Below are 19,919 nucleotides of genomic sequence, written 5' to 3'. Positions count from 1 at the left end.
TGGCAGGAGAGGTCTGCGCGCCATGTGGGACCCTCACCCGGAGGCCGGGGATCCAACCGGCGCTGCAGAGGCTGCGGGCAGCTTCACAACCCAGCGCTCAAACGCTGCGCCACCAGGGAGGCCCTCTTCTGCTTTTTTAACCACAAAGGTGGGGGCGTGGCTACACCTGCACCAAGCATCTTCTGGGACATATAACCCTGTGACAGAAAGCCTCCGTGTTTCCATCATCTACATGTCTGTTTCAAATGGACCCAAACCAATTTTCTAAGATTCCCATCCCTGCCACCGGGTTGCTTAGTCATCTCTTCAAGGCTTCAGCCAGGTCCTTGTCAGGCCCTCACTTTTGACAAGCAGGTGCCATGCAGCTCCCAGCCAGGTCTCTTTCACTGTGGGCACAGAGTAGCTCTCTGGCTGCCACTTGTTAGGAATTGAAATGCTTTGCGCTGTTATTCATTTGGCTCAGAGGATCGTTGTTTAGGAGGATTGCCTGGAGAACACGTCATCTGAATCTTCCAGTCGCTCTAAAATTATTTCCAGACCAAGCCCGCCAGCAGAGTAACTGAACAGCTCACATGGATCCCTTCAAGTTACTTTCACTGAGCTACACTTTAGGTGTGATATCTGAGCCTGTGTGAGGGACACCCTAAGAAACAACCTGTGGAAGCCACCCCTGCATCTGGAGGACATCCAGGACTTCCTGGCTTGCTCTTCAGGGAGGACCTGGGGAGGAGCCCTGCGTAGGGTGAGAGTCAGCAGGAGAGCCTGTGAGGAACGGCTTGCACCTCATGGACTCCGTGAAGGCAGGGACCAGGTTTCTCTTCCCCACTTGGCAGCTGGGCGGGCAGTTGGCGCCTCCTGTAGTGAGCCCATAAGCTTCCAGCAGTGATCTTTCCTTTGAGGGTGTGGAAAGTGAGGTGTCTGAGGGCTTGGGCCCTGGAGCCAAACTGCCCTGGCTCAGTCCCCACTCCATTGCCTGCCTGTTCTGTGGTCTTCGGTGGGTAACTTGGCCTTGCTAAGCCTCAGCAGCTTCATCCTCACAATGGGGGAGATGAGCTTGCTTTGCAGGGTCTGTGAGGCCCAGGTGGACCAGTGTTGATTGTTGGCCCCAGTCGACTATCATTGGTCCTTCCCATGCATGCTTGCTCTTGCTTTTCTATCTTCCCTTCCCACCTCTTTGTATTTTTTTGCCTTCTGTGAACTCCCTTAAGTCTTTACTGGAAGGTGATGAGGTATGAAAGAAGGAGGGAATGAATAAAGTTGATGTAACAATCAGAATACTCAGGTCATTTGGGGACTGATTTACTTTTCTCAAAGACTTTTATTTATCTTTTCTGACTTATTTTATCAAAATTATTTTTGCACTATATTTTTATCCTGAATCCTTATGCAAAGAACTCTGGGCCTTCTTATCTTGTATTAAATATCTTGCAAAGATGTGGCTCTTGTGTGTGCATGTGAGTGTTGAACTATTCCACAAATCCTCAGTATGTCTTCAGAAGAATTGAAGCGAGAGAACGAAATCAACTTTTTCTAACCACAAGGTTTTTTGGAAGAAACATTGGCTGGTAAAACTCAAGTTTGTGTCCTGGAGGCCAGGCGTACTATTTAAATTGAGGGCTAGGAAAGGATGGGAAACAGATTAGAGTCACTACCTGTGGGATGTTAGGAGCCAGCCAGTCAGACACTGTGGAGGATCTGGGGACTCTGCCTCAGTTCCCTCTTTGGACTGAACCCCTTAAGGCAGCATTCTTAGGGATGTTCATCCAGATGCCCTGCAGACAGACCAAAGACCTACAGGTAAGATGCTCCTGTTGGTGTCACAGGTATTGGAAGAAAAGGGTGTGAAGGTATTGAGGTGGGTCATGAGGGGCCTGAGGAGGAGAAGACTTATGGGTTTGGTGGAGGTGGAGCAGGCACTGGAGGAAAAGTCCTAAGGACAGGAAGGGGCACTGGGAAGGGTTATCGAGAACTGGGTGCAGAAGAAGGGGACTGGAGACAAAGGTCAGGGGTGCTCCACTCCTGAGCGAGTGTCCTGGCTCTTGCAGCCCTCCTCAAGGCACAGTCAACTGTGCTGAAGGTGGCTGCCAGCTGGTACCACCTGCCCGTTGGCCATGGCCTTTGTGGCAACCAGCATGCCTGTGCTCATGCACTTGGGGGAAAAGGAGGCCTCCACCAATGGTCACAGCTTCTCTGCTGAGATCTCTGCCTCCAGCATTTGTAGTTGCCTGATCTAGGTTGCACTTGTATTCATTGTATGATCATGGGAAATTCACTTCATCTCTCATGCCTCAATTTCTTCATCTACAAAAAAGAGAGAATAATGAAGACAGTATCTGTTTGATCTAGTTGGAGCAAAACTCGACCTAAAGGGTGTCAGCAGCCAAGCACAACCCTTACACCCTTCCTGGATCTTCCTCAGGGTCCACCCAGCACAGAAGTAGAGGTTTCTCTCCAGGTAGGAAAAGAAAGTAGAACCTTTTTCAAGGTAGTGTGTGAACATAGAAGTTGGCGTGTATGAAACCAGTTGTAAAGGTAGTACAGGGAGTTCCCACATACGTCTCCCCAATTGTCCCTAATGTTCACATCTTATATAACCATAATCCATTTGTCAAAACTAACCAACATTGATGGTACAATACTAATAATTAAATCCCAGAAATTATTTGGCTTTTGAATAAAGTTTTCACACTTTGGTCAGGGTAAGGTAAACATGTAAACTGAAAGTGTCATTGAATTCCCCTTGCCCCACCTAGATTGTGGGTGCCTTTAACGGACATCATTCCCAGCACAGAGCAACCCACTGCCCAGGCCTCCAGTGTGGTAAGGCTGACTCAGACTCAATGGAGACATGATTGCTGTTTCTCTTAGTTCCTTTGAGAGAGAAATGCAGTTCTTGTTATATCATCACTAGATCGGCCCTTTATTGCTGTTACATCAGCATTTTTATAGCTTTTGATACTGCAGTGGAGGAAATAGCATGTGCTAAAGCCTAAAGGTATGAGATTCAACTTCAAAAACATGAGTGACACAAAGTCGTTTCTTCTAGTGAAATTAGCATGTGACAGATCAGCATCAACTCCAAACTCAGTCTCTTCTTCCTCCCAGTTGATTTGGTGTGCATCCTGCCTAAATTTTTCCTGGAAAGCACTTTTCCAGGAAAAAGGTACGTCCCCAGGGGCTGGGGGTGTGGCCATGACATTGGGCAGGTGTTAAGAAGTGCCCCACTTCTTTTTCTACTCACACTCACGGGAAATATTAATGTTCAACCCTCATGGTCAAGGAACTAACAAAGAACCTTACAACGTGGCCTCATTTGAGTATCAAAAGCTCCGGGAGGTAGGTGGGGACCATCTTATTTATTATTTGCTTCTTGAACACAGAGAGAGGAGCAGAGGCCCAGAGAGATGGAGTAGCTTGTTCCAAATCATACAGCCAGCAAAACCCAGAACTTATACTGGAACTCACTTCTGTTCCTTCCTGAAGAATAATTGCGGTTTTACCAACAGCAAAGCTTGATCCAGTGCTGGCCATTTTGTACATGATCTCATTTAATCCTCAGAGCAACTCTGTGGGCTGTTCTGTTATCAGGTCCACAGATGATGTTGAGGCATGGATGAGTGGAGTAGTTGGTCTGAGAGGGGTGGAGCTGGGATTCTAACTCAGTTACATTGCCTCCAGGGCAGGTTAAGCTGCCCCTCTTTTTTCCCCCTCCCTAATTTGTGCTCCTTCTCTTACCCCATGCTGCCTGGCAATAGTGTCTAGAGTTTGCTGGCCATTATCACTCTGTCACTTACCGGATCACAGTACCAGCACTGCTGTGCCAGTTCCTGCCTCAATTTCCTCTGTCTCCAGGCCTCCTTCTATCTCATATAACCTGTTATGGGGTGCTTCTCCACGTACTACCCAGGCCCAGGACCTTCTCCCCTCATTGCATTTCTTTAGGATATTTCCTCAGTGGGCATTGCTGGGCACTGCTCTGTTACAGCAAGAAACAGAGCGCATGAGAATGGCTGCCCTCATGGAGTTTCCATTCTCCTGGAACAAAGATGGTTTCTGACCTGTGACCTGGGTTCAAAGCTGATTCTTCCTGACTGGGTTCTGAGCATCCTGCCCTCTGACTGTTAACCGGGACAATCCTTCTGGGGTCCACTAGAGAGGCCCCTGATGTTTCTCCCTCAGGTCCTGTCCTCCTCCTCCAGTGGCCCTGGGGATGTTGCTGCAGGCTCAGGGCAGGTCCCCAGCGCCCCTGTGATTTACTGTGCCTCACTGCACCACATGTCTTTAAAATTACAGTGCCCATTTCCTGCTGAAATAATTTCCACAAAGAGTGGCTCCTATTACCGCAAGAGGCGTGCAGACGTCATGATTTATTATTATTTATGGTCCCAAGGCCTTGTTTATGCAAGACGGGTTAGGTGCGTGCGATAGAAATGCCATTATGCAAATGACATTGAATGTCCTTACTGCGCCTAAATAATTTTTGTGTTGGACGATTAAACCTCATCTGTTATTGATATGGGCTGCAGCCGGGCTATTACAGAGTCCCAACAGTACTTACTCCCAGTAATGGGAAAATTGAGAGAGAGAGACCAACACAATTGCCTCAAGTGGGCCGTGATGGTCTGGAAGGAGTAGAACATCTCACAGTCCTGTGCGCAGGGAACCCGTCGACTCCTCAGGATAAATAAGGAAGGCAGCGCCCGGCAATAAATTAAGCCTCGGGTTTGAGTGGGTGCCTTGGAGGATTTGCGGCCTTCCAGTTGTGTGATTTAGCTATTTGATTTAGCCAGGGGACTAGGCAGCCCCACCCGAAATCCGAGGCAGGCCATGCTGAAGGAGGGTCCGATGTGTAAGGGGGGTGCGGGAGAGCACACTGGGCATCCAATCTGCCATCAGCTCCAGGGCCAGTAGCCGCCCAGCCCCTGCGTACAGCCACCCGCCTGCGCGTGCTCTCTCTCGCTTTTTTTTTTGACACAGCTGTGAAGTCCCATTTTGATCAGTGTTGATAGCTTATGAATTCCAAAATTGACAAAATTTACAGAAAAATGAGGATAATCCATCTTCCTTAGCGGCCTGTCAGGAGCTGGCCATACTTCATAATCTCCAATTACAGATGCTATTTTCCGACATTTACATGCAGATATTAGAACCAAATGAAAATGAGAAACAAAGAGAGAATGGAAATGCAGCTATTTATATGTATAAAAGACAAACAGGTAAATCGAGACATTTAGATTGGATTTGGGGTCCCTTTTGGAGGCTGGAAAGACAGCCTGGAACACGTGGGGTTTCAGAATAAAATGGTTAGACCAGTGCAGCCGCCAGGCCTGTCTGTGGTATGCGAAGTTGGGTTAAAAATGGGTCAACTCTGCTGGCACAGCTGGGGATGCTTAATTTGGGTGGGGGCACATAGGGCATCACCAGGTTTTTCAGGGATCTCTGGGGATCACCCAACGCTCATGCTAAGCCATCGAGTCCACACATATTTCACAAATGAGTGAATTTAGAAGCTTCAACAATCATTTTTTAAAAAATGGTGTGTGTGTGTTTGGGGGGAGGGGCAGTCTGGAAGCGCTACTGGATTCAGCTTTCTTTCCAAGGCAAATTTTAAAAAGTTGGCATATTCTGGTGACCGATGCAGAAACTGCCTGAGCAGGGAAGGTACCTGCTTGTCAGAAAGACTCTGCCCAGGTGCACAGAGAATTGCACCAATAAACTTTAAAAATGGAATATAAATAAGAAACAATGGGGGGGGGGAAGGAGTTCTGGTAGATGGACCATCCACTTCCTTCTGGAGGCTAATCTGGCGGAGAGGGGAGGTTCTGGGAGGAGGCTTTGTAATGAAATGTTCTTCCCATAAAATTGAAGGGAGAACAGCCTTGTTGCCCTCACAGCTGTATGTGGCACTGGCTTCTGGAAAGCTGGGGATATTAATTAGCACTGCTTTGGATTAAACTCTCCCAACCATGTCGGATGGTACGATTTTTTTCTCTTTGTGAGCTTGACACCAGTGGCAAGGAGAAGTCTGCCTGGGTTTTTCCAGCTTACTGTTATTTCTGAACTTTTCTTGTATTTGGGGATTAAACCTCTTTCTGTCCTGGAAAGAAAAATGAGCTGTTTCAGGGTTTCCAGGGCAGTTGGGCAGAGGGAGGCTATTTTGTTGGAGCAGGCCGAGGAGGTGGAGGTGGCTGGCTGGGGAGATGTGAGCATCTCTGCCTTTGGCTTAAAGCCTTTGTTTGTGGGAAGTGTTTCTAGCCAGCAGTTTTATATTATTTGAGGTTTGATTTGTAGGAGAGAGGCAGAAAGAAATAAAACAAGGAAGCTAAACTGAGTGTATTTGTATGTAGGAGAAAGAAGAGGGCGTGGTTAAAAAAATCAAAGGCCACGGAAGTGTGTTTGTTTTTGGGTCAGGTAAGGCCAATGGCTCGCTGGTTTAAGTCAATTCTAGATAGTAGGAAAAAAAATGATTTTTATGCTTTGTTTCTAAGTTTGAAATGCAAGATTCATGGAATGAACATATAACTGCAAATCGCACATGTATTTTTCGATAATTAAAAGCAAAGACTGTTCAGTAAAGTTAACCTTGATAAGAAGGCTTCTAAACAGAGTGTTGTCATGGTGCTAGTTTTTCCTCTATTATTTATTTTAGCTGAATTTTGGACTTTCACATAATAGCTAAAATCCAAGTCTCGCTTCTCCTTCCTTACTCTTGAAGCCAGAGCTGTGTGATCCTAGGATGGCTGCCTCAGGTAGTAGGGAATTCCCCATTACTGGTGGGCTTCAAGCAGCAGCTACGATCAGCCTCCATAGCCCCTGAGCAACTTTGGGCCCTGAGGTTTGGGGCTCGCTAAGATTTTCTCAGTGGCCAGTGGATCAAAGGGGACCTCCTGATGAATCATTACTAAAAGTGTTTCTCACAGACAGAACCCACAATCTCTGATTCAGTCCCTCCCTGGGGCTTTCCCTGCTATTCCACATCACCTGTGAGTGTGCTAGAGGAAGGGCCTGGCAGACTGTAACATGAGTCAGTTCAGCTTTGCAAATCTCTTCTTGGAATCCCTTGATTCCTCTGTAGACCGTTTTAAGCTCACATGGGCACAGTTCTAGGGAGTCAAATGAATATAAATAGTGTGCCTCATTTATGCCTATGGTACTTTTTGATGACTAATAGCACCCTGAGATCACTATTCTCACGGTGTCACTGGGAAGCACTGCTGGTGATGTTGGCAGAGCCAGGCCACTGTGCCCATCCCAGTTCATTTGGTTTCATAGGCCTTATCGGTACCTCTATTTAGAGCTGAGCACTGAGCCAGGAGCTGGTGTCACGAAGATGAGGGGGACACAGCCCTGTCTTCCTGAAGTTCACACTCTAATTGGGGGACCAGGGTCCTAAACAATTAAGTGAAAAATGCAGAGTGTTCTAAGAACACATAGATGTTCTAGGAACACCAAGAAGGGGAAATCAGTGAGGGCTTCCTGGAAGAGGGAGACCATTCATAATACTGTTCTCCTTTCTCCCCCCTCCACAATTAATACCAACAGTAGCTTTTTATAGATTATAGAGCCCTTTTGTAGGCAATATTTGGGGTTCCCCTTCAGTCAGCTAACATTATTTTCTTCAAGTTTGATTAATCTTTATTTGGTTTATGAGGGATAGAATGTGAAAAAGTTTTTTTTTAACTCTAAAAAATTAAACTTTTTATTTTGAGATAATTGTAGTCACATGCAGTTGTAAGAAATGATATAGAGGGGTGCCATGTGCCCTTATTTAGTTTCCCTCAGTGATATCATCTTGCAAAACTATAATACAGTATCACCCTGGGAGATGACATTGAGATACTCCATAGGGAACATTTCTATCACCCTAAGAATCCTTCCTGTTGCATTTAAAAAGTGTTTATTTACATGTCTGGTCCTGGGGATTCAGAGAGAGAGAGAGAGAGAGAGAGAGAGAGAGAGAGAGAGAGAAAGAGAGAAAGAGAGAGGAGAAAAAGACTTACCATTATTATCACTGCTTTGTGCCTTCTTAAAACATTGTGAAGGTCATATATTCCCTCCTCACAATGAGAAAAGGAGTTGAGGACATGAGGTGCCCAGTCTAGTTCCACACAGCTCTGGTCAGGTGAGACTTGAGCCCTGTCCTCCTGGCCCCAGGCCAGGGGGCTTCCTCAGCCAAACTGCCTCCCCTGCTGGCTGCCAGGCGTCTGGATTCAGGGGTCTGGGTAGAATGGCAACACTTTCACCAGCCCAAGAAATAAAGCCAATACTGGGCCAGTCATGCCAGGGAGAAACCCTCATCAGAGCCAGAAGGCCCTGGCAGTTCTGTCCATCTCCCTCATCTCACAGATGGAGCCACTGAGGCAGAGGAAGGGGAGGGGGTCTGCCCCAGGGACATGGGGCTCTAAGGCAGAGCTGGGTCTCCAGTTTCCCCGCCAATCTGGTGAATCCCTTGTAATCCAGACAGACCTACCCCTTAAGTTTGGCAGGTAGGGTTGTATGTACCTAAGTTTAAAATATGTGGGGCCTTCCTCCTTACCTGCAGACTCAGGCTGTCTCCCTAGCTGGGGAGTAGAGCGTGGGCTGTGGCTGGGCTCTCCACAGGAGGAACATCCACCATAAGTGTCTGAGCTTTCAGAGCTCATAGTGAAGTTTTCTCGAATTAGAGCTCTGTGTCTGGGATAATGGACTGCCCCTGAGCTTTGAGTGGGCACACCTGGGCCCTCTTCTTGGGCACCACATCTGCATTGGCCCACACCCCAGGATCCCAAGGAGATAATGGAGCCACAAGGACTTTACAAAGTGGAAAGTTTGAGGCAGCTGAGAGGCGTTATGCTTCTTAAGTTTGGACTTTGGAGTCCCTAAGATGGCATGGTAAAGGCCTTCAGGAGAGCCGCTCCGGGACATCCTTGGCCTCTTGGGTTCTCTCATTACCCACAGGTGCTGCTTGGGCAGCAGGCAGAGGCAGGCAGGTGGCTCCATGAGCCAAATATGTACTGTTTGGGTTGTTGGTTTTTTATTTTCTTATGAAGAATTTCAAAAGTACATGGAATAGTCTAATCATCTCTAAACACTGGTCACCCAGACCAACAGTCTTGTTTAATTCATGCTGCCCCCCATCTTCCCACTTTATTTTTTAACAAATTTATTGAAAAATAATCTTATACCATTAAAATTTACTCCTTTGAAGCATATGAGTCAGCAATTGCTGGTAAGTTTGTGGAATTGAGCCTCCAGCACCACCGTCTAGTTGTAGGACAGCTGCACCCCTCCCAGGAAATGCCTCCTGTGGATTTGTGGGGTACTCCTGCTCCCACCCCACCTCCAGCCAAGCCCTGCTCTGCTCTCTGTGTCTGTGCATCTGCCAGTTCTGGACATTCTGTTCATCTCTGGCTTCTTTCCCTCAGTATGCTCTTGACATGCATCCATGTGGTGCTCTGTTCTTTTTCCTTATTGGACAGTGTTCCGTGTGTACATAGAACACATTCTGTTCCCCCCAGTTTATTTAGAAGCAAACTCCAGATCGTAGCATGTCATCTTGAATTCTTTAGACTGTTTCTTTAAAAGATGAGGTCTGAAGAAGCATAACCACGATTTCATGATCACACCTAAAAAGTTAGCAAACCCTGTAATGTTATCGCATTTCCAATGGGTGTTCACATTTCCAATTGTTTCGTGACATGCTATAATTTTTTTTTTTTACAATTGTATATTTTAGTTTATTTGTTGGAATCAGGGCCCACTTTGCAGTTGATTGATGTTCTAAGTCTCCTCTAGCCCCCTCTGCCCTCTCTTTTCTTGCCTTGGAATTCATTTGTTGAAGAGGGAGCCCAGACTCTGTCACGTGCTCAGTTCCAGAGGCAAAGAGCACCAGTGATGGCAGAATACTTAGAGATCAATTGTGAGTCCTCAAACAGAGGGGGAAATAGGCCAGTGAAAGGAGAGACTTTTCCCCAGGCCCCTGTCCCATCCCTGCTGTTTTAGGAATCCAGATTCTTCTGCCTCCTCCACCAGGTCATCAAGCCAGCCGTGGGGACATGCCTCTCCTACTTCAGTCTCCTCTGGGTAGGTGTGTAGGTGGGCAGGTATCTGGTCCCTCAGCATGGGAGTGGCTGGTCTGGCTCTGGCCCAGCTCCCTTGGGTCTCCTGAGGCCAGGCATTGAGCCTGGAGGAGCTCAGCAGGTGGCGGGGAAGCCTGTGCCCGGAGATGGCCGTGGAAGTATAGCCAGCCCTGCAGCTCATGCCCCTGCTCTGCCCTCTTTCGTGCTGCCCTCCTTCTCACGTGTCTGTTTCTTTTCTCCTCCATGCTATGGCAGTGGTGCCCCGTGCTGATGAGACAATACTTGGTGCCGCCCCAGGCAGTCCTTTTCCAGGTAATTTCCTAGGGACCCAAATGATGCCCAGCACACACTTTCCTGGGGCACATGCCTCCTTGATCCCTTCTAGATTCCTTAACCCTTCATGTTGCTTAGTTTCCAAAGTGCTAACCCTGTCCATATCCCTTCAGATCTTCACCATCACCCTGGCAGGTAGGCAGCAAGGGGTTAAACTTTAAATCTCATAAGGAGCATGAGCCTCAGTGAGCTGACCTGGCTTGCCTAAGGCCACAGAGGTGAGAAAGAGACAGAGCTGGGCCAGAAACCTGTGACATTGCTCCTAGTTCACTGTTCTTTTTACTATGAGGTCAAAGGCTATAAATGATACAGAAGAAAATTAGCTAAGGAAGTCCATTCCATTCTCTGTACCTCAGTTTTTCCATGTTGGAGAAGATGATCCCGACTATCTTTCTAACTCAGATATTTGAGAGTTCAAGACTTCTATTATCTGAAGCATGGTGTCAGTGATGCAGGTGCAATTAACTGGTAGACTTGACCTCCAGGCCTTACAGGAGTCTGGCAGTAGGCAGAGAAGTTTTATTCTGATTGTTTGTATTTGAGCACACGGTCTGAATTGCTGACCTCAGTTTCGCTTCTCTTCCTGGGTCATAGTCAAGGATAGCATTAGGGCCCCTGATGGGAAGGGAGCGGAAACCCAAAATGATATTCTTTTTTTTTTTTTTTTTAAGATTTATTTATTTATACAAGCACTGGGTACAGTCGTGGGAGGGTGAGAGAATTCACCAGAGCCAGAGCGGGGAGCAGAGCAGGCAGAAGGACCGAAGTACACTGCTGAGGGGAGCAGCGGGCGGCAGGAGAGGTCTGCGCGCCATGTGGGACCCTCCTCCGGTGGCCGGGGAGCAGCCGGGGATGGAACCGGCGCTGCAGAGGCTGCGGCCAACTTCGCAACCCTGCACTCAACCGCTGCGCCACCGGGGAGGCCCAAGCCCAAAATGACATTCTAAGAAAGAATTCCAAGAGCTCAGATAATTAGGAATCCTGGAACAAAGCTACTGCTTGTGACTGTCAATGGCTGGGGAGGAGGGGAGGTTGGGGAGAGGGTGAAGAAGGAAACTATGTTCCCAAGTTTGCAGGTGTTAACAACACACTCATGTGTGACTGTGTGCATATCTAAGGGCTCTGCACCTCATTGTTCAGCTCTTGACTTCCTAAGTAGATTGCTGCTGTTACCAGGAAAAGAGGCACCAAGATATCCTTTCCTCTTTTCTTCTCTTTCTCTTGTTTACTCTTTTTTTTTTTTTTTAAGATTTATTTGTTTATTTTATACAAGAACCCAGGTACAGGCCAGATGTGCAGGAGGGTGAGAAGATTCACCAGAGACAGAGTGGGAAACAGAACAGGCAGACTGATGAAATACACTGCTGAGGGGAGCAGCGGGCGAGACAGGAGAGGTCTGCCGCACTATGTGGGATCCTCGCTGGCCGGCCGGCAGGGATCTAACCGGCGCAGCAGAGGCTGCAGACAGCTTCACAGCGCAGTGCTCAGCCACCTGCGCCACCAGGGGAGGCCCATGTTCACTCTTGATCTTCCTTCCCATGTTTCTTTTTCTGTCATTCTACCTCTCGCAGCCTCCACTTCCACTAAAGACTTGAGATAGCTTGCAAAACAAACAAACAGACAAACAAACAAATAAACAAATAAATTACATTCAGGAAATTTCTGAACAAAAGTTCAGAAATTATGTAGAGAAAAAGTGAAAATCATTGTACCAGATGCCAGCAATGATGTAGTGGTAGTGGTTGAGTACTGAATTTGACTGAGTTTCCTGGCAGCCAAGGCGAAAAGGGATATTCAATGGTTTCCAATGTTCATGTTGCTCAATCAGAGGCATATTAGCCATTCATTTGGAGAAAAAAACTTTTTCCAAGTACTGAAATGTAGGAGGGATTGACAAGGAATTTGAATATTCTAATGGGCAAAGGTTAAAAAATAAGTCATCAGTATGACTGTTTCTTTTTATTATATCTAACATATGTTGAATGCCTAATATTCCATGACAGACCAGTATACATCCCTAGGGACTTTACCTAATGGTAGGCAAGCCTAGTTACCTAACTTGATGAGGGGTAGAAGTGGGAAGGGGACAAAGGAATGTTATGGAGCTCTTGTTCAAACACTTCCCAATACATTTTTGTATGTTGTAGTTAATGTCACACTCCTGGACCATTCATTCATTCAACAAGCACTTAGGACTTTCTAGGGATAGTCCATCTTCTGTGTTCTCAAGGCAGCCTAGGGAGAGACAGGCAAATAGCGGATATACTGGTGGGGAAGTATGACAGTGGAGGTCTGTGCAAAATGTCACAGGTATGGAAGCAGGGGATTGTGATTTCTTCATAGGAGAGGGGGCCCAGGAATGGCTTCACTATGGAGGTGATATTTGACCTTGTCCTTGTGGATATTGGAGGAGATCCCTAAGTGACTGAGTGACAAAAGTTATGGCAGAGATACGATAGTACCTATAAATGGCTGAGAAGCTGCTGGTGTAGTGAGGTTCCAGAGAGTACAAGAGACTGACAAAAATGCAGCTGCATTTACACATCACAAGCAGCTCAGAGGGACACAATAGTGAGGACTTAGAAGTCACCATGTGCCCAAACTAAACAACTCCTTTGGGAGCAGAGTAAGAGGTGTGGAATCCCACCACGAAGACAGTCTGGACTCAGGGGGCAGCCCTGTAAAGTAGGGATAGTTTAAGGTGCAAGTGCAAAAGAGTGAGGGCTGGTTTCCTAGCTCTGCTGTCCCCAAGCTCTGACTCTTTAGAAAATTCCCTTTACCTTCTGACAATCAGTGGTTGTTGGCGACAGGATTTTTGGACCTTCTGCCATGTGCATAACACAAGTTGAAGAGTTGGTGTCTTAAAAAGATGATCCAGGGTCTCCCCTGGTGGCGCAGCTGTTGAGCACTGGGCTAAGAAGCTGCCCGCAGCCTCTGCAGCGCTGGTTTGTTCCCCGGCTGCCAGCGAGGGTCCTACAAAAAAAAAAGATGATCCAGACGCAACTGTTGAAGTGACTGGACAAACTGAGGCCAAATTTAGTGACTAAAAATCAAATGGCAAAAAGGCTCTTCCATCTGCTCGTTAAAGAAGTTAAGAGGAGGACATCCCTGTTGGCACTCTTAAATTTCCTTAAATCCAGGTTTGTTCTACTTTCTTGGATGAAATAGAGGCTTTCTCTGGCAAACCCAGCTGCCCAGCCTGGAGTCCAAGAAGGGGACAGTCCTGGCAGTGGGGTGGAGAGGGCCCAAGATGCTGATTCTTGGCTGAGCTGCTGTCCAGCCTTCCTAAGGGGCACTTACTCATTTGTTCACCCACGTTCATTGTGCAAATTCTCCGTGGTCAGATTCCAGCTGGTCTTTCTTCCCCTCTTTATCTCTTTCATCTATTGCAGATATTGGCTCTGTTTCTAATTCACTCCTGCCCTCATACCTCTAAACTCTCCTTCAGCTCTTGTCAGCCTTGGGATTCAGGGATTGCTCAGACCCAAGTTAAATACATCTGTCCTATGAAAACTTTCCTGACTACTTCCCACCCATGTATATTAAGGGCTCTGTGTTATTGTCCCTCCTGGATGAGCTTCTGGGACCAGACATTTTTTCCCTTGGGGCTTGTGGATGAAGGGCAAAGAGCATGTCAGATGTCCATATGCCACCTCCACCCAAAAGAGGCTCAATTAAATACCTATGGTGCTCAGGCCTCCACTAGGGCAGTTCAGAACAAAAAGGAGCCGCTGTCCCGACCCCTGGGCGCTCCAGTTCAGAAGATACCAGAGGTGTTTTGACCTCCTATCTTTGCACATAGCAATGCACAAAAGTAGCTGTTTCTGGTGAGCTTTACTTCCAAACTCATTCTTAGCAAGTAAGGAGGCAAATGCCATGACCAAGTCCCATTCTACAAAGGATAAAGTCTAGATAGTGACCTTTTCCCAGCAACTCCCTGCTGTACAGAATGAAGACCATGCTGGTCATGACCTATAGCAAGAAATATATTTTCATCTCCAGTTAGTACATACATATCCACTGTTACAGGTGAAACAGTCACAAAGCAGGACTTACACTTTCTACCGTGAGACTTTTGGATATTTTCTGTTCTAGCCATTCTAATTTCATTTTTAAAAATATTGGGGCTACCAAATTGATTTCGTATCTGTTAAAGTGTCAGGACATACCAACATAAAAATCATTATGGCAGTTGTCAAGACTTCTTTCTGGAGTCATATGGACCCAGGTTTGAATCCTGACCCTGGTGCATAGGAACCATGTATCCTTAAGCAAGTTACTTCTTAATTTTTTGCAATAGAAGTCTCTGTTTCTTCATCTGTAAAATGGGGATAACATAAAATGGACTTCATGGAGTAATTGGGAGGATTAAATGGGATGATACAGGTAAAGTTCCTGACACAGAGTAAGTGGTCGATAAATGTGAGTTTTTGACATGGTCATAAAGATTATGGTTTTTATTACCTGGCATCACTTAGCAAGGGAAGCAAAACAAAGGTGGAATTCCTGCCCCCCAGAAATGGCAGTCAGGGAGGACTTCCTGGAGGAGGCAGCACTGGAACAGGGCTGTTGAATGACCATGGCCCACTACTGTCGTCACAGTGATTGAAAACTTATGAGAGCATCCCAGGGCTACTTGTTTTCATTCCATGAAGAGCAGACTTGTTCCCAAGGATTGTTGGTTGGACCTAGAGCCAGCCACATTAGATGCCTTTGCCTTTCACATTTAGGTCTCTAATCCACCTGGAATTGATTTTTGTGTCTGGTGTAAAGTAAAGATCCAATTTCTTTTTTCCTCCTGGTTTCTGAATGGATAATGGGTTACCCTGCACTGTTTATTAGAACTCATCCTTCTCTGCTGATTTGTACCTCGCCTCTCTCATATATCAAGGTTCCATACATGCATGGATCAGTTTCTGGACCCGATTCTATTTCATTGGTCTATTTATCTGTGCCGGTGCCAATCCCACACTGTCTTCATTACTATAGCTTTTTAGTGGTTCCCGATGTCGGGGAGGTGTTGTCCCTGTCTTGTCCTTCTCTCTTTGGAGCACCTGGGCTAGCTTTGGGCCTGTGTCCTTCTTTGAATGTTTCAGAATCAGCCTCTGCTGGAGATCATTGAGGAGCCTGGGGACTCTGGACAACTGTGCTCAGTGAGGCTCCATCTCAGCACGCTTGGCCCTGCAGTGCCTTCTGTACTCTGCTGTCACCCACCTGGTTGGCATTTGAGCTGACCAGGAGGTTTCTTCTCACTCATTTGTGGAAAAGATGACTAGGAATGTGCCTGAGCCCGAGTGCTTTCTGCCTGCTACTTGCCCAGCGGTCCCTTCTGTTTCCCCCAGTAGCCCAGTCCTTATCATCTTGCCCATGGTGCCAGCAACTCCTTTCAGAAGACTTGCTTCCCTGCCTCTGTCTGCCAAGGACGTGATCCTAATAGTGACTAGTGATGTGCTCTCCGTCAGCAATGTCAGGGTCCTGGAGGGAACTCCCCACATGTGGTTGGCATGCACCACCAAATCCTTTGCCTTAGGCATTTGCAAATGTTTTCTTTACCTGCAAATAGGCCTGGGGGTTGGGTGGGAAGATGGAACCTGTCACGCACACTTATAATTTAGTCCTTTATGGTAAGACCCATCTGACAGTGGCTTGGATGCTGCAGAAATGACTCATTGCAGACTCTGATTTCATGAAATGACTGGAAGGAGGGTGACTCATGGCCAAGTGCACACAGTTGGCGTGCACTTGGTGAAGTCCATATATATGCACCGCATAGCGTGCAGCATACAGGTGTTTACATACTTCCAGAATTTAAAACCACCAGCCACGCTGCAGCTTAGTTGGTTTGATGCATAGGATTTTGGGTGAGAGTTTATGGTGAACCATCCTGCGAACTGGGATTCTACCCTTTGGCCATGGGCAAAGCCTTCCTCCCCTCAGGCTTCAGTTTACTCATCTGTGATGAGGTTTTGGACTGGAGAATGTCCCCAGTTCCTTGTTTCTGTGATTGCACTTCTGTGATTTAAGAGCAAGAAATCATAAACCTTGCTTTCCATCCTCTTGGCCAGGAGACTCCTATTTCTTTTCTTTTCTTTCTTTTTTTTTTTTTTTTTTTTTTTATTAAAGAAGTACACCGGTTTAAAGTTTCATTATTGCCTTATGTTAAGGGAACATTTTGGTTCTGAATTTGCATCACTTAGTCTTATCAATGTTTTCATGCCAAATAATTATGAAACAAAATTCTAATTGACTATAGAAGAGCCTATTCCTGAAAGTGGTGATGGTGTTCATTCTGTGACAGCTGTGTTGACAGTTCAAAAATACAGCATTTTCCCTCAAAGCATCATAGTTACTGTGTATGATTGATGTGAATGAAAGTGGGTCAAAGTGGATTTCTGGAATAGTGGATTCTGCTGGGTGGGTTTCAGGAGGTTACAGAAGGTTCTAGAAAGACTGTGCTTATTTTTCTGCATAGAGTGTCAAGGTAACACTTTAGTTAATTTTCCAGGACTTCCTATATTGTAGATTCTCCCCCTAGACACAGACCCGGAGACTCCTATTTCTGCCTTGCATTACTGATGTCTCCCTCCTTGCATTCAGGCAAATGGCTCTCGCTGGCCACGGGGCTGGGCGAGGGGAGCCTGTGGGCCATGAAGAAGCCAGATTTGAATTCTTGTGAAGTTGCAATGAATCCTGCCCATCTCTTAGATTTTATATGCCTGTCTGATCTGTTGAGCTGAATCTGCCCTCTCAACATGGGGGGATTGTGAATCCCTGTGGGCCTTGGTGCTGGCATGGGCAAGCCCAGCTACATGACTGAGCTAGAAATGGCCATGGCATTTGGCTGGGGTACTTTGGCATCTCCACACTGAGCCATCTCTGCTTTGTTTCCTCTTTCAGACCACTGAGTATTCAGCCATGGCCTCACTCGCTGGAGGACTGGACGACATGAAGGCCAACCTGACCAGCCCCACCCCCGCTGACATTGGGAGCAGCGTGCCTGGGCCTCAGTCCTACCCCATTGTGACAGGTGAGGGCACGTAGGGTATGAAGGATGAGTACAGGGTTGGGGGGTGGGGAGAGAGAAAGAGAGAGAGAGAGAGAATGAGAGAATGAGAATCATGTGTGGTGGGAAGAATGGCTTAATGCCTTTGGATTTGTGCTGGTCATTTTTGTTTTAATGAGATTATGAGGTCTTAGAACAGGTCAGACCAGACTGCTGGGGCCAGGATTAGTGTCTGTGATGAGATGTAGCTGCATATTGCTCTGATAAAACAAGGAAAGAGCAAAAGTCAAAAGGACTGTGGACTAGGAGGGCTGATAGGAAATATTCCTGAGAGGGGGGCCTGGGTGATCTGGGAGTCCCTTGTGAATAAGGGTTCAAAGGTCTGAGATGTATCCTTCTTTGGAAAGCATAGTCCCTGGTCGGTGCCATCTTCAAGGAAGAGTGTAACTTCAGGCATGTTGTCACTGGCATTTCAGATTTTCAGCAAAGGTTGAGTCACAAAGGGCAGGAGGTTTAGGCCAGAAGGTTCTTGGTGTATGTGAAATAGCTGGCTTTCTGGAAGGCCTACAACTAGCCTCTTTAGCTGTCAGTATTCAGATGAAGAATTTGGATCTGGGAGGTACACTGCTGGGTTGGAGCTTGCCATTGACTAGCTGTATAATCTTGAGCTAGTTATATATGCTTTCTGGGCTGTGGTTTTCTGATCTGTAAAACGGGGCTAATGATAGCCCCTCCCCCATAGTGTTGTGGGGATTAATGTGTTAATACATACAAGGTGCTTAGGTGCTTGTCTAGCACACAGCAGGTAGCCAACACATGTCAATGTTATTCCCCCCATGGCCTTTTCATGGTGGCTGGTCACCACTGGGCCAATGCTGCAGAAGAGGTTACACAGGCAGGGGCTAGTAGCAATGGGAGAAACTGGAGAGACAGACTCTGGGAGGTTGTCCAGCCTGGAAGGCAGGAGGCAGTCTGTGCAGAGAGAGGGGTCCTGGGTGGCAGCGCTAGGCCAGAACCTGGACACAACAAATTGTGACAGAGCAAGGGCTCTTACAAGTGCAGGAAGACTGTGGCTGAAGCAGGGAAACTAGGCCCTGGACTTGGATGAGAACTTTGGGGAGGGGAATGGATAGTCCTGTGTCACATGAGCCCCAGCAGAGAGGCCTAGCTCTGAGACTGAAGCAGAAGCAGATGCAGTCAGGGCCTATTTGCAGACCCCAACACCATGTGGAGGTCAGTCCAGTGGCAAGAGTTCTTCGTCCCCCGACCATCTATGATGCGGCAAGAGCCTGGCAAGGCAGCTGAGACTGCAGATGGAGGTGTCACCATGGGCCAGTCAATGGGGGCCAGCAAGCCTTGGTCAGTGTGAGCAGATGTCCCTGAGGTCTTCCCCCCATTATCCTGAGGTCCTATGACAATACCTCTGATGGTTCCCCCTGCCCCCATTTTACAGATGTAAAAAATGAGTTTCAGAGAGTGGTAGTGGTTTGCCCCATATGAAAGGTAAGGGAGACTTGAGCTGATCCTTAGTCTCCAAGACCCTGGGGTGGTTATTCTTTTCAAGGAACTGCAAATAATTAATGAGTCAGGGTGGTGAAATGGAAGGAAGCCTGGGCTAGTTAATAATAATAGTAACTGTCCCTTTATCCAGTGGTTACTCTGCTAGTAAGTTAGTTTTACCCTCAGAGCATCTCTGGGAGATGAGTACTCTACTATCATTTCTGTTTCATAAATAAGGAAACTAAGGCTTGGGCAATTAAGTAACTGGTCTGAGATCACAGCTGATGAGCAGCTAAGTTAAATGTCTGGACTCTCGTAGTCAGCTACTCTGCCATACACATCATCTGGGGACTAATCCCAATGCTGCCATGTCCTTTATGTCTGACTCTGGACCCCTCTGTGAACCTTGGTTTTTCCATCTGTACTATGGTCCTGATCTCACTTGTCTTGGTGAGGATCAAATGAGTTCCCCAAGGTGACTGCTCTGCAAAGTTTGTTGTTAGGATTGAGATTCATAGGAGGCTAGGTACAGGCACATCACAGGATGAGCTGCAGTCTGCCATCTATACCCCAGTCTGTACAGATGGGAAAGAAGCCAGTCAATATTGAGGCCTTGCTTGTACTTCTGAGACTTGTCCACTGGACTGGTAGACAGGTGGCCACAGGTTAATTTAGTCCACAGAGAGGGTTAGTCAGGTCACAAAGGATTTAAGAAAAAATGTGAGGCAAACTTTGAGAAATAAAAATCTGGATTTTTGCTTTCCCTTGAAAAATCAGAAGATCTCACCACATTGGGCCATATTCCCACAGGGTCATGGGATGTGGGGTCTCCATGGCAGAAACCCCTCAAGACAGGGCCCCACTGCCCCCATTTAACTGTGCTCTCGTGTACCTTACAAGTCTACCTGGAAAGGAATTTTAAAACTGCATAATAAAACAACGATGCAAAGAAATCACTAAAAAGAAAGCCATTAGCTATCAAAGATTGAAATGTTTATTGAGATCCAGTATTAGAGAGGGAATGC

At 46.9% G+C, this 19,919-nt stretch overlaps 1 protein-coding gene across 8 annotated transcripts in view; it reads left to right on the top strand.

The window, feature by feature from the left end:
- PAX5 (paired box 5) overlaps positions 1 to 19,919 on the top strand; it is a gene marked incomplete at both ends in the record, with an annotated part of 160,773 nt that overhangs the window by 79,972 nt on the left and 60,882 nt on the right. For all 8 annotated transcript variants that reach the window (XM_084239211.1, XM_084239210.1, XM_084239208.1 and 5 more), the window contains one exon: positions 17,289 to 17,418. In XM_084239211.1, the coding sequence (XP_084095337.1) occupies positions 17,289 to 17,418 (130 nt within the window). The remainder of the gene's footprint in view (positions 1 to 17,288; positions 17,419 to 19,919) is intronic.

This window comes from Talpa europaea, assembly GCF_964194135.1.
Source record: "Talpa europaea genome assembly, chromosome: 7".
Taxonomy (NCBI): domain Eukaryota; kingdom Metazoa; phylum Chordata; class Mammalia; order Eulipotyphla; family Talpidae; genus Talpa; species Talpa europaea.
This window is presented reverse-complemented; position numbering and strand designations above follow the sequence as displayed.